General features: G+C 32.9%; 2 protein-coding genes across 3 annotated transcripts in view; both read left to right on the forward strand.

Annotated features, from left to right (window-relative positions):
• LOC110997367 (peptide transporter family 1) overlaps positions 1 to 3,467 on the forward strand; it is a 34,818-nt gene extending 31,351 nt beyond the window's left edge. For both annotated transcript variants that reach the window (XM_045633994.1, XM_045633995.1), the window contains exons 11-13: positions 1,802 to 2,018; positions 2,451 to 2,687; positions 3,281 to 3,467. In XM_045633994.1, coding sequence (XP_045489950.1) covers positions 1,802 to 2,018; positions 2,451 to 2,687; positions 3,281 to 3,427 — 601 coding nt within the window. In that variant the 3' untranslated portion in view covers positions 3,428 to 3,467. The remainder of the gene's footprint in view (positions 1 to 1,801; positions 2,019 to 2,450; positions 2,688 to 3,280) is intronic.
• A 5,667-nt stretch (positions 3,468 to 9,134) lies between these two features.
• On the forward strand, positions 9,135 to 13,540 carry LOC110997385 (T-cell acute lymphocytic leukemia protein 1 homolog). Its single transcript, XM_045634146.1, has 6 exons — positions 9,135 to 9,226; positions 9,294 to 9,466; positions 9,878 to 9,983; positions 11,699 to 11,819; positions 12,276 to 12,366; positions 12,814 to 13,540. The coding sequence occupies exons 1-6, from the start codon at positions 9,174 to 9,176 to the stop codon at positions 12,930 to 12,932; spliced, it is 663 nt and encodes a 220-aa protein (XP_045490102.1). The 5' UTR covers positions 9,135 to 9,173; the 3' UTR covers positions 12,933 to 13,540.
• Positions 13,541 to 15,115: the final 1,575 nt, after the last annotated feature.

Below are 15,115 nucleotides of genomic sequence, written 5' to 3' on the forward strand. Positions count from 1 at the left end.
TTTTGTGTTACAGTTCATCTCTTACGTTTTTACCGCAAATTTCATTCGAATAGTACTTTGTGTATAAGTCATTCCAAAATTCAAACATTTTGCGTTCCGGCCTTGAATCGACTATTTTATTATTTTTCGCAAATAGATAAACGTTGTCATCGTATTTGGTCATAGGCAACCATGTATCATTTTGATTATTAGGCGTTGGTTTTCCATATTTGGCAAAATTAGCCCAAATATTCGCAATCTGTGTGATAAACCTCCGATCTCGATTGTGCAAATCTTGTTTGAGCTTTACATAATATTCCCAAAGTGGGTCACATCTAAGAATGTAGCAAATTTCATCACCTTGAGCAGCACCTTTTATTTTAGTCTTAGCACCGGCTACAGCCGTCATTTTTGCTGCATTCAGATTACCAACATAATTAAACTTATAGACATATAGGTCACTACCGGTAGCATTCAAATATGCTTGAACAAATTTATATATTGGGTATTTGTGAAGATCAGAAACATACTTTAAGAGGTTTTCTAAAGAGTTTTCGTTTATTCCTCGTTTAAAATAATGATTTAATATTAAGTCCCCAACTTCCTTATATTTTTGAGAGCCATATTTATACTTACAACTATTCAAAAAAGGAACCATAAATTTGAATGGTTTTAGAGATTCCATGTAATGAGGATTGTGAATGAAAGGTAATACTTCGGTAATACTTTCTTGACTCGAAAAACCTAACATTATTGGCATTTCTGTAAGTCTTTGAAGATTTGTAATTACTGGAAGGGTATGCTTCGATATCAAGTAGCGTTTGGATTCACTTTCTTTAATAGGCATAAATGGTATAAGCGGTCTTTGAATGTTAAGAATATTTGTATTACTATAAATGTTTGCCGTATGTGCTACTAAATCGTTTGCAGACGCCTTTTCCAGATTTTTATCTGCGGCTTTCAAAGCCGTTTCTAGTTTGATTCTTTCCACAGCAGGGTCACCTTGAAACAAAGAACTCGAGTATATAGAGCCACTTTGTAGAATTACCTTTGAAAAGAGTTTTCGAAATTTCGTCATCATTAGTAGCGAAATGAATGTTGCTGCTGACCCAGAAGCCATAACGGTCAAACGGTCCTTGTTTCCTCCGAATTGGCTAATATTTTTCCTAATCCATTTTAAGCCCATTACAATATCCTTAAGACCCATATTGGTGTGGTTATCTGTATCGTTTATTTTCAAAAATCCAAAGACGGATATTCTATGAGTTAATGTAACCAAAATTACATCATTGTCTATTAAAAAGTCCGCTCCATGAATGTGACTAAAGCCTGAAGTAAAAGCGTACCCATGTATCCACACTATAACAGCTTTTTCAGTTCGTAATTCATATATTGGGAGATACGGTGTATATATATTTATATTCAGACAGTCTTCAACACCATACGTCCCATGTTTGTGTATAATATGTTCTTGAGCGCATGCTCCACGATACTCGGTAGTGGCGTCAAACATCTTCGTTGATTTTGCCAGAGCCACGGGATTTTTAAATCTTAGCTTTCCAACAGGCGCTTCTGCATATGGAATCCCATAAAATGCGTAAAATGATCTTCCGTTAAACACTGACACTTCAGTCGTGCCTAATATCACACCTTGTTTTAATTTTACTTCAACTTTACTATGCGTTATGAATATTTGACACAAAAATAACACTAAGAGACGTAGCATAGTTTATATTGTAAGGAATGGTGATGTAGAGAATGTTAATACAAGCGATAATGTGAAATTAAATTTATTGAAGCAAATCATGATATTACTTTTCAGGTTACTGTGCAATTTAAATGAAGTTGTTTCAATCAGAATATATAGCAAGAAATTGGAGAGAACCGTTTTAGATTTCCTAAGTAATGACATGACACAAAAGTCGTTGGTAAACGGAAAATATGACATTTTAGTAAACAATACAATAGTTTTAAAGGACATAGCCTTTCAAACTGGCGCTGTCTATACCATTAATGTCAATGAAGATACAACCAATTATGTACGTATTTTATATATTGTCTAAATCTGTTACAACGACATCGAAGAGACTACTCACATTTGGTGCATATTTCGTAAAAACCGTTAGCCGTAACATCCAATGACGATGTTATTAAGAACCTAATACAATATAATTTATATGGGACCTTTGATTTTGGTCAAAATAACCAGTGTCTTGTTCTAAACGATGTCGTCATAAACGGTTTTGACTATACTTCTTAATTATTGATTAAAATTGTATGCTTTGTTTCACCGTTGGTTGGATGGATAATGCAGTAAAATCTGATTTCGAACCATACCTCTTCTCATTGATTATAAAAGTAATCAGCGATGGTGACGTGATTTGTATATCCCATCCCCATCATAACTGTGTTTATTAGCGGACATAATGTTCATGATAATACAATAAAAATAATCTAGACTTGTCTTTCAGAATGCCAACGCGGTAATAATAACACCTCCGAATAGTATCCACATCCTATGGCTAGTTCCACAGTACGTGGTGATGACTATGGGTGAGGTGATGTTCTCTGTCACGGGTCTTGAGTTCTCCTTCACACAGGCTCCAGCTAGTATGAAATCTGTGCTGCAGTCCATATGGCTACTCACTGTTGCATTTGGAAACTTAATCGTTGTATTGATCGTTGAAGGAAACTTTTTAGATGCTCAGGTTTGATAATTTTCTTTTAAAATTTAATAAAAGTAGATTGATTTCCTAAATTTATTTTCCGTAAATTACTTGGCTTATTTAAATAGTTTTGTTTATGGGCTGGATTTGGGCTAATTATAAAAAAACCCATACTCGCGCTTCGTCTGATAGCAAAAGTGAATTGCTTTAGCATATTGTTCTTTAGGAAGAATGTGTTACGAGTAACAGAGCTTTCAAAATCACTTCAACAATCAAATCTAAAAAAAATCAGAATATATCGCCCCATGTCCCATGACCACACGTGATGTCTATATAGTTTCTATGTTATGAAAAAAGTCGTAACATGTTGTTATATATTTTTAAATTATTTTATTATAAACGCATTCTAGACTATTCGTAATGATTTCTGTTGCTAGAAAAAAACAAGTAATCTCACGATAGAATATAAAAACCTAATTTCTTCTTTAAATAAAGTATATAACAGTAAAAGCTTAGTGACAGTTGTTACAACGATTATCATTTGGTTTAGTTAAATACAGTTACGACGCCTGAAACACTGATTTTACTAAAATATGGGTAAACAATTCTTGAAATTAATCTGAGATATCTTTCAGTGGAAGGAATTCTTCTTGTTCGCGGGTCTCATGTTGGTGGATATGATAATTTTCACCGCAATGGCCTTTAGATACCAATACGCTGAAATTAAATCAAGTACTGAACAACTACCATTAGAAGAAATAAGACTGCCAAAAAAGGAATAATTGTAGTTTTAGAATATCGAATAAAGTAATTTAAAATTTATCTTTTTTTATGCTCTTTTAATCATCGTTAACATTGCTCACAGCTAGTTTTGACACACACACATGTTACAGCAAGCTTTCTAGTTTTAAGTTCGACTATATAAAAACGGAAAGAAAATTTAAATTGTGAATTAAACAGTATATACAAGTAACTGATCTTGCATAGTACTTAATAGTATTAAAGCAGCAGAAGCGGGGTATTAGTCGTGTTTCCCCAAGGGAGTCTGTACAGAATAAGTATAAGGAATTAGTATTATGACACTATCTGGTCAATATATGCTTAAAACCTTGTTGGATATACAAAAAACTTTCACCAGTGTTATACTCGTAACAGAGGTAATCTAACCGTAAAACCAACTGTCCTCCAGAAGATAAACCACTCTCCACATTATATGGAAATTGCTAATTTTCTCCAGTTAGAAAAAAAGTTATGATTCAAAATTTTTTTATTTATTAAGTATTTCCGAACCAATTCGACTTAGGGTCCTTCAAGAAAAGAGCGTACCAATTCTTAAAAGGCTGACAACGCACTTGCGAGCCCTCTGGCATTGAGAGTGTCCATGAGCGGCGGTATCATATCATATTAACATCAGGTGAGCATCCTGCCCGTTAGCCCTGTTCTATAAAAAAAAGCTCTTGCCCGCTCTACGTCCTTGAATTACGATACTGGTAGGACATGTGAATTTAGAATTATTAATGTAACATATGACATCCATAACTGTACATGTAACTTTATATGAATAAAGTTATTTTGAGTTTGAGTTATTTATTACTTTAGAATAGAATATACTTAGAAAATCGAAGTAGAAATATTGACTAGTTGCACATACACATAATATTGAAAAACAATTTTTAATGTCTAATAAAAATTATGTTTAGTAAAACACACAGTGAATTGAACAAATCTGGTCGAGTTAAATGGCGTGAACACATTATACAATTGGTTTTGGATAATTTGTGTGTTGTTCCCATAGATCGAGATGAGTGCGCTCGTGACGTCGGTTAACCCTCCGAGAAACAACTGCATAGGGAACGATCCTGGTTCTCAAGCCTAGCGGCTTAAATAGTAGTTTTTATAGAATTGTTACATTTATTGAAGTGAAACTTCTTTAGGTGCATGAGTACGCAATTTCATACGGATGAAACGTCTAGAAGCGATTTAGTCGAAGCAAGGGAGATAGCGATTGAGACCGATTGAAAAAGAGTGAGAAAGGGAGATCGAGAAAAAATACACGCTATTGGTCTATGTATTCGTTTAGTAGTTACATATTAGAACTGTAGATGAAAATTCTGTCACAACGTGTTGTGGAGTAAACGCAGATTTTTTATTTATATTATCATTAGCAAGTAAACAAAAAATACATGAAGTAATTATGTTCTGGTACTGGATCATCTATTGGGGATTTTACTTTAGTAATAATTAATTTAAAAAGAAGTTTCACTTCTGACATGTGCCCTTTGTACGCAAGGACTTTTTTTTAATATAGAGACATATTATATATTAGACATTAATATATATTTTGAACTATAAACATGAAACCTAAACCTTTTTATAACTAATTATAAATAATGCAACTCTTGTGAATTCAGCCAGTGTTAAACTAAATACGGATAGTTAATTAAATAACTTTGAAGTTTGAGAACCGAGTTCCCGCCGTGCACGAGTCTGCATGTGACTTGTTAATAATTGCGTATAATAAATGCTTAAATACAACAAACATACAAATACGGGCAGGGGTGAACACAAAAAGACCTATTTGGTTTCCTACTACAGATATCAATGGTTTGTACAACGTGTTTAGTTTCAAGATTTGTTGTAAAATTTGGATAACTGGATATGTTGAATTTTACCTAAAACTATATAAAATAATACAAATGGGTATATTGATAGTTGATACTAGCCCGAGTCGAGTCATCCGTTGGTTCTCTATTCCCAAGTAATAAAAATAGACATAGGATATATATATATAAGATATATATATATATATAAGATAAATAATATATATAGGATATATAAGATAAATAAAGAATTCGCATAAACTCCTTGTAAAGATTGGTAGAAAATTTATTTTAAAGCTCACATTATTCTCTAGAATCTAGACGGTTTCCTTAACAAAAGAAATAGACACATAAATGTGTCCTATAACATCCTCTACTCTCATTCTAATTTAATTACAAAAATAATATGTATAGTACAGCAAAAAATAAAATTACATAATAATTATTATTTCGGGATTATAATTGTAGCCAGTTATAAAAAATACGGCCAATTCTTAAAAGGCAATTGTTTTAGTTGTAAACATTTAACACTAACAGCCGTGAAGTTTGTCAGGTTTGTATGGTACAATTGTATACGGTCATAAATGGAGTTTTGAAGAAGGCGTCGGTACTCTTTCCGGGCACTTGGCAGAGCGCGTGCCGGCCGCGTGCCTCTTGCGCATGCCACGCTCTGCTCCTTACAAAATGCAGCTGCACCACGTGCTTTTCCAGATAATCTGCCCCAAGCATATGCAGCCAAATAAATAAATTAACTGGAGCCTATAACGGTGGTTTTCTGGTGAGCTTGGCGGTTCTTTAATCTCATGAGAAAATTAAATTGTTTGCAATCCCAATTGATCGCAGTGGCTCCATGATGACACCATAGTTACATTTATACAAGTTTAACAAATTTGTTTCATTTGATTTTTGGCCTCATTACATTACATTCTCTATTCATTACAGTATATTGTGAAAATTGTAAAGGTGTCTTAGGAAAAGTGTATTTACTCCATAACAAGTAGGTATAAAAGGTTTGGTTAAGTTTAGACTTAGGATTAATTATTAAGGATAAACCAGTAATAAGATAAATAGGAACTATTTTTTTATTTTCTCTCTATATTGTATTGTTCCTAAGAAGATATAGTTCTATGTTTTAAGAGAGCGATAATTTAATTGCCAAACATAATGCGGCTTAGCCACCAACGATATAAAAAATTTATTCAAATTAATTTAAAATTCTCAAATCAGCTCTTTGATGTCTCTAAACTATAAGGGGCGTAACATGTCACGCGGGGGTCACGCGACGCGACACTGGCAGGCCCGGTTCGTACACTCCGCCACGACAAATCAATTACAGGGTCGAATTGGGACGTACTTCCGAATGGGAATTAGCACCAAATTATACAGGCAGAAATTACTTGTTTGCACTTATAGGGCGAATGTATAATTTATAGGCACAGTTGCACGGCTTGTTACATGACAGTTAATTTTATGTTCACACGGCGTTTTAATAACAAGACTGCACGTTTTCAAAAGTAATGAAGGCGTAGGAATCAAGTATAGATTAAAATCGTGTTTTATTTTCAGAATTTATCTTTACAATTGTTAAATGAAATAAACTTTCAAAATGCTATTTCATACTAACTTATTGGTTGAGTTTGACTTATAGAGTAATCTACGTCGTATCAATGTCGGAATGTGTTCAAAATATAGACAACACTACGCGAGGGCCGATATTACATTCAATATGCATTCGTGAACAAATAATTGTTTTAGTGCAACTCCTGTTTTTAAATCCGAATATTTTAACGAATTCTGACAATTCACAAAACTAAATCAGTTTAATTACTTCGCTTCCGGTCAAAATGATTTTATGCTGTGATAAAGAGACTAAAAAGTTATTTACTGCATACGTACAAAACAATAATAAAAACATATGCATTACCTAACGTACAACCTTAAACTACTAGACAATTGTATTACTACTTGAAAAATAAAAACATCTTACATTCGTCTCTCTGTCTTCCCCAACTTGTAACAGTTATATCCAGTTCTGGTGCGGACCTGAGGAAATGGTTAAGCGGTGAAATCATGTAGGGAATTGGTGTCTACTGGTAAAGGACAGTCGAACTAATAAAGATTTATTATTATAAAGGATAAACCAGTATTTGACTAAGTAAGTAAATTTTTTTTCTCTATATTATGCTGTTTCTAAGCAGAAAAGTATCTGTGTAGTGCAATATGAAGAGCCTTTTCTGTCCTGACCGAAAAATGAAAATTAATTAGACTTCCACATTTATTTTAAATGTTGATTATAATTGCTAAAATGTTTGTATCTACGTATTTATATCTCATAAAGGAGTAGATGCTGACGAGCTTAATGAAGTTTGTTGGCAGATTGATGTAAAATGCTCAAGATAGAGAGAGAGTGAAGTGAAGGAGTCGGTTGGAAGTAAGTTGCCTTTGCAACTTATGATGTTAAAAATACACACATACCTAATGTGTGTTTCTTTTCTAAATTGCATTAAGTATTATTAATTAAGTATTATTTTTTGTATAATAGTTAATTTTTATCAAAATATATTAATTTAAAAGATAGTATAAGCCAGTTCGTCGAGAAGAATGTAATTCAGAAATAGAAAATAAATGTCGACATAGCATAGCCTAAAAAATAACAAAGCCTTCCCACCGAGGCGTGCATTTAATGGCTGTCAGAAACACTCCACCAATGGGCAAAGTTGGGCCTGTTGGGGAAAATCGGATCGATATGCTTACCACCCGTTGTTAATCTTAACATAATAAATAGCCCACAGACACATCTAGAATTTTGTTTTCTTACAAGACTGAATTGTATATTTATTGTACCTACTCTTGATTTAGTATATATCATATTATTAATCACTGTATTGTTATTACCGTTAATATATATATACTATACCAATTTATATTGAAATAATTAAAAAACCTTGCTTGGAATACTACTGCTTTTTGGGTTTTTTCCTTTACTAAGATTGTAATTAAAAATTAAAATAAATCGGTGGACCACGCTCATGAAATACTTAATGGCAAATTGATGAATATAAGACTCATAATCAAATATATTTCAAAGACCGTAAACATAACATTAAGAGTCTGTTTCACAATGTATGGATAAAGTACCAAATAGCTAAGCAACACATAAATTATTTGGAAGATAAAAGTTCTGGATAAGAAACTTCGCGTTTCATGACGAATAGCGCTATCTGACAGTCGTGAAACGCAACAAACACTAGTTTATCATATAAATAGCTTATTTGGAACTTATCCGTACATTGTGAAACAGGCCCTTAGTATTATAAACTATTACTCAACAATATATAAAATAATTACACACCCATACGTCAGATACTTATCAGAATATCAAACATCAATTATAAAGAAAATTAAAAAAATTGTATCTACTTGGTTATTATAATTATTATTTAATTTTAAATTTGATGTTAGAGAAATTATTTGCAATAATGTAGTTAAAATACTTACCCTAAAAATAATTAAGTCTTGGTCGCCTAAATGTAGATTCAAATGAAAATTCTTATACAGAATAGTACTTTCAAGAATTAAAGTTCAAACCAAAACCGGTCTAAATGTTCTTTTATATTATAAATTTTCCGAGAAAATCAATTTAGGCCCAACCCCTCACCGCCCTATTGTCATAAACTCCGCCCCTGTTTTGGTGTTTTTGTTCATACAGCACACATACAAAACTGTGCATTAGAAATAAGCCCTTATACCCAAACTAGTAAGATACACGCTTCTGTTGCGGCAAACTAAATTTCCCCACACAGAGGGGTTGGAGTTCCCGCAAAATGGCCACCCTCTGCGGTATAAAATTAATTTTTTACTTAGTTCCCTATCAGTCTCCTTTCGTGCCGACAGCGATAATCAAGTTGGGCAGAGATTTGTAGCAGAGATGTCAGGCACTAGAACACAGGTTGCAGACTCATCGACGTCACCACCTTTAATGTGAATATTATTTACTAAGTTACTTTGTGCTGTGTATTGATTTTATAAAGATTTTGTATTTTTATAGTGATAACCGTCGAATCGATTACTCTGCACTGAAATTCACTTATGTCGACGGATCTGATGACGAAAGTGCGATTACATCGGAATTGCCATCGTGTGTTTATGCTGCTGCAAGAAGCCGTCTTCAGCTTCCTTTAGCTGCTTATGTTCATCAGCATTCTCGACAAATTCATACAGGTAAAACTGACTATTATTACTAATAAGTGCTACACATTTATATCCAAATCGGTATATATTTTGTGGGCATAGCGATGGCTTCCTTATTTATGTTATTTTTGCATTAAAATGATCCAATAAATCTTGTATGTTCAGGATTATAATTACATTAAAAATGCCATAGTATAAAACGAATGGAATGCAGAATTTTATTGCGTTGATTATTGTGTTGAAACATTCAATGATCCAAAAAAAAAATACATAAATAATTACGATGTAAGTATCTTATTAAAGCTTTTTTAATTTTATTACTTACTATTTGATTTACTTACGTAATTTTCTAGTTTTGGCAACTTTTCTAAATTAAATACTAATCATTCTCGCCAATCCCTGAATTAAGAATAGACTTCATGTGACATATTTTCTTAAAAGATGGTCTTCTGGACACATCAATGGAGCCAGAATATCAGTGTGGAGGGTCTCCATACCGCGTACAACGGGCGGCGGCGAACGTCCGCGAACGACGGCGAATGCTGAGGTCCGGACCCAATGGGTATCTTTTCATTACATTAAAGTGTTACTACGTTAGAAGTCGCTTGTATATTATAAACCTAGTCCAGCCATAAGTTCTGTTACATATTAAATATTCCTACATATTTATTAAAGTCTCAGCAAAATACAAAAATATATTCTATTCGAAATGGCCACCTTTGGCTTTTATACAGGCTTCTAATGCGTTTGGCCACGAATCTATGGATTCTATGCACTGTTTCGAAGGGAAATTTCGCCACTGCTTACTCCAAACATTTTTTAAGAGACTCAATGTCGCCGTGTCGTTTAGAGTAGGCCAAGTCTTCTAACACCGACCATAATTTGTATTCAAAAGGGTTGAGGGTTAGCGTAGGCTTTTCACAGAAATGTAGTTTTGTGACTCTTTGATACCTCCGCCTCACCAAACCATAACTTACACAGGATGATGACCACATTGTACCTTTCCGACCGCTTGAGCAGCTTCTTTAGAACTGAGGGGGTACATATTTATCATTTTGCTTGTCGTAGAGTTCTTCAATCGTGAAAACTTTTTCATCGGTAGAGAGGATATTTGTATGCTGATATATTTTCACCTGCGTATCACGACAGAAGGCGATTTAGGGCATGTCCTGTATATCTACGATAAGCACCGAGTCCTGTTCATACGCGACAGAGTCCTAGCAGGAATCTTCATTTCTCATAAGAGTTTTTGCTTCCTTTGGTTTCGACGAATACTGGATGCTCTTTAGAGCATTAACAGCCATTGTAGGTCTAACAGAGCCTCACCATCCCGATCTTTTCTGGTCTTCGGCAGAAGTGTTGTTGTATCTGTTAATAGTACGAGACTATACGGATGATACCAAGTTTTTGATGTGTCTAGAATATGTCTCCATACTCACTTTGTGCAAGGCGATCACTGCACACCTATTGTCTTTAACACCCCATTCCATATTGTAATTTGATAATAAACACGCAAAAATACCTATATGAAACAGCGCAGCGGAAGAAGTTTTTAAAATAATATACGTATTCTAAATTCATAATAATAAAAAATAAAAAAATAATAGTTTTTATGTAACAGTATTTATAACTAGACTGGTTATAGGTATATCAGGTAAAATATCGGTGATTATCTATTATCTAGCCTACTGGAACAATAGTTGGTTCAAAGTATTTTTTATAGAACAGGGGGCAATCGGGCAGGAGGCATTAATAATTAAAGAACATAATTCTATCAGTGTGCACCAGATTCTATTACCGTTTACGTGTAGTTTACAAAACGGGAAAACTTTAACAATATTAAAAATAAATGTTAGTTGTAACAATTCTAGACCCTACTGGTTCTAGTACTGGCTGAGATAAGCGAATTTAAGGGCTGATGTCAACAAACAAACTCTTTAACGTTATATTAACCTTAAAAGCAATAAATAATGTTTCGATTAGCATTGTAGCGAATGTATGTGAATTTATTACAAGAAAAGTACTTACCCGCTTCTTCTGCTTACCCGCTCTACGCCCTTGACTTGCGAACTGGTTGTACTTTACAATTAATTTAATTTGTTTTTTTTGACGTTCATAAGTGTATATGTTTACCTATATGAATAAAGATATTTTTGAGTTTGAATTTGAGTTTGAGTTTGCAAGCCAACGAAGGTTAATTTATTGGCTTATATGAATGAAATTTTCATTTACTAAAACGAAGTGTTGTTGTTGTGTCTTTAGCAGTATAAACTCGGCGTTCGACGAGTTGCGGGTCCATGTTCCAACATTTCCGTACGAGAAAAGGCTGAGTAAGATTGACACCCTACGGCTTGCGATCGCATACATCGCACTACTTAGAGAGGTAATAGCTTATTTTATATAAGCAAATTTGGTCGCGTTAATTTACAAATACAAATACCATACCACAATACGAATTTCTTTTGAGCCGTAATTGATTTTCTTTAAGTTTTTAATTCAATCCTCACCCACTTAATAATAGTAATGTATTATTAAGTGGGTCATCGTTTAAAACATCGTTAAAAGATTGTAAAATAATTTCCAATTTTTTTTTATAGAACAGGGGGCAAACGGGCAGAATGTCCTATGTTAAGTGATACCGCCGCCCATGGACACTCTCGATGCTAGAGGGCTCGCGAGTGCGTTACCGGCCTTTTAATAATTTGTACGCTCTTTTCTTGAAGGACCCTATATATAATTTTTTATATTTTTTTTATGCGTTGGCCTTATATTCCTTATGTTTTACATTACTTTTGCGTCGAAGACAGAAGAAATGTTCCTGATTGAATTCATTTTCCAGGTCCTGGATGCAGATTACGATCCCTTGACTTATGTAGAGAAATGTCTTCGAGGTGAAATCAAGGCCGATCGTGCACATTGGAATACTAGTGGTATGTTTCATATTTTGAGCGTCTTGAATTAAAATCATTTCTTAACCGATTATAAGCAAGGTTTATAGCCATGTCAAACACAGACATATTTTTATGTTGTACAACAAAGTCTATCTAGTGTGATTTCTGAACATTTCTAAACAAAATTGTGTTAAATTAAACATTATTTAAAAACACAATTTCTGCTCTTTTAAAAGTCTCTTTCTAATTGAAAGAGAACTCTACTATTAAAACAGACAGTTGAAAATAATGATTTTTAATACTCATTTTCTGCGACTGATTTATGATTAACCTATGAATTTGTTTACACTGTCTAATAATCATTCACAGTCAAAAAGAGAAACGCTTATAGAACACGAATAAATAAATCTGTGATTCATATGACGTGGTTTTAGCTTGTTTGAATTACCAAGGGTAGAATTTCGACTGATAAATTACGTTTTCCAGATTTGACCGCAAGATTATCGTGGATTAATTGGGAGAACTTGGGAGTTAATCCGCAAAGAAGGAGTGTCTTGACATCGCTGGCCCTTAGTTCTGAAAATATGCAGTATCCTCATAACTGATGCATTTTAATGGGATTATGTTAACTATTCATGTACTGTTGCAGACACTTTGTAGTTAATGTCTTTTTACTTTATGTTATGAATTAGAAGAATAGTTATCAGGTCTGATTCTATTATGTTAACGTTATTATTCGTAGTTTAAAAAAAAAATCTAGTGCCAAGAGTACTCTATAACTTGCAATTGCGATAGTGATCCTGACTATTCAGTATCGAAATTAGAGAGTACCGGTGCAGGCCACGCAACAATATGAACTTAATTTTTGTATATAAGTACGATGTATCATTTTGTATGGAAAAATCTTCTAAATGTGTTTGGGCCATTAAATAAGTTTTCCATCCAAAAGTTATGGGCGTTCTACTATTTTAAAGCTGTTAAGACAGTTTCTTGTTTTAGTTTATAACCAATACATCTCTATCTACGAAAATTATATTTGAATTTATTACGCAGTTATTCCAAAACATGTATACACACTGACGGACTCATAAACTGCATCAAAGTAAAAAAGTGATGAGTAAAAAAGCTAACCCAACAATTCTGCTGGTAACAATAATTCAATTGTCATAAGAATAAAAAATCAATAAGAATCAATTTAAAAAAACACACAACTCTGATACTACGAGTAAATTTTCTTTTACCGGCTATTTATTTAATTATAAGGCTATATTTATTTGTTTTACTGTAGTTCTTTTTTTTAATTTATTTAAGTATGTCCCTATTTATATAATTTAATCTAAAAAGTTTGCATACTTATTCAAAAATCATTTCAAAGTAATCCTGAAGTTTGATGCAGTTTATAAGTCCGTAAGTTTATAATAATCATAATTCATAGTTTTCCGCTCATATAGCAAGTCTCGTAAGCAAGAAGACGAACTTCATAGTTCATATATAAGATTAAAATACATTTTTTAGATGTGGATAGCAACAAAATACTTGCAATAAGGCCCTTGTAAATATTGTAACTAATTAACTTGGCTTTCTATAAAGGTTAAATATATGAAAGCTTTTGTCTTAACTATAATATTATATCTTTATATACAGGCAATGACAACAAATATGTATTATCGCGGCTTGTTTAATTCTTATATTTCATGAAATTTCATAATTATCAGATAATTATCCGTTCTAATTAAACAGTTCCAGAGAAGAATTTAAGGTAGCAAAACTGTGATCTCTTTAATTTTAATTTTTAGGTTAGTTATTTATCAAGTTCTTTATACACAACCAATATCGCGTACGCGTAATATTTTAATTATATTTATTTAATCTATTGCAATAATAAAAACTATTTATTGGAATTGAATATGTCAATACTGTAATAATATTGTCTTCCAGCAATTATCATAGCATAGAGCAGTAGTATTTAAAAATTGTCACCATGAAATTATGTAGACATCGAATGTAGTTAATAAATATTTACTCCCTTTGAATTTAAGTATAAAATTAATAAAAACATAATGTTGTTTAATTAATATACAGGCCTACAATATTTTATTCAAGATAGTGTTTCAAATTAAATAGGCACCTAATAGTAAATGGGGTGTGATTACGGCGAATCTGTGTTTAGTTTTTTACAGCATGTCAGATTTTCAGGAAAAGTGTTTTTGAAAGTTTTCATAAAAACGGCCAAAAACACAGAGATATTGTTATATTAGAAAATTACACTGCAAAACTAAGTTGCTTACAACAAACATGGAGTATAAATAATAATCGACGTTAGACAATTGTTGTTTTTTTTAATCGTCCTTTATTTTAACGCAAACACAAAACGTAGTTTTCATAGTTTTATTTTTGTGAAAATTTGTAAGTGAGACCCTTTTCAAACTAGCTGTAGTCAGCCATCATATTCTTTCACGTATCTCGCTCTACTCCAAGATTTACAGAAAAAGACTTAATGTGAGAGTCAAGGTTTCTTTTCATGAGTACTGTGCAATATGACAAACTTCTCTTAAAAGAATAAATAAATAGCCTCCATGTGGAAAGGTAATTGTCAGATCCCAGTTAAACCTCTAGAACGAAATATTCCGCGAACTCTTTTTCACGATGCCTATACCACGAAAATGAGCTTCCTGAAGCCTACAGAATTTTATTTTTCAATTGTGATTCTAAGAATTGTTTCCTACACAAATTGCCTTTGATAGGCCCAAGTCTAAGTCACTAAGTCTTCACCGTTTGAACTTTCGTC

Source organism: Pieris rapae, chromosome Z (assembly GCF_905147795.1).
Source record: "Pieris rapae chromosome Z, ilPieRapa1.1, whole genome shotgun sequence".
NCBI classification, from domain to species: domain Eukaryota; kingdom Metazoa; phylum Arthropoda; class Insecta; order Lepidoptera; family Pieridae; genus Pieris; species Pieris rapae.

Coding starts and splice junctions, on each gene's coding strand:
- LOC110997385 (XM_045634146.1), top strand. CDS start 9,174: ATGTCAGGCACTAGAACACAGGTTGCAGACTCATCGACGTCACCACCT. Junction 9,467..9,877: donor TTCTCGACAAATTCATACAG/GTAAAACTGACT, acceptor TTTTCTTAAAAG/ATGGTCTTCTGGACACATCA. Junction 11,820..12,275: donor ACATCGCACTACTTAGAGAG/GTAATAGCTTAT, acceptor TTCATTTTCCAG/GTCCTGGATGCAGATTACGA.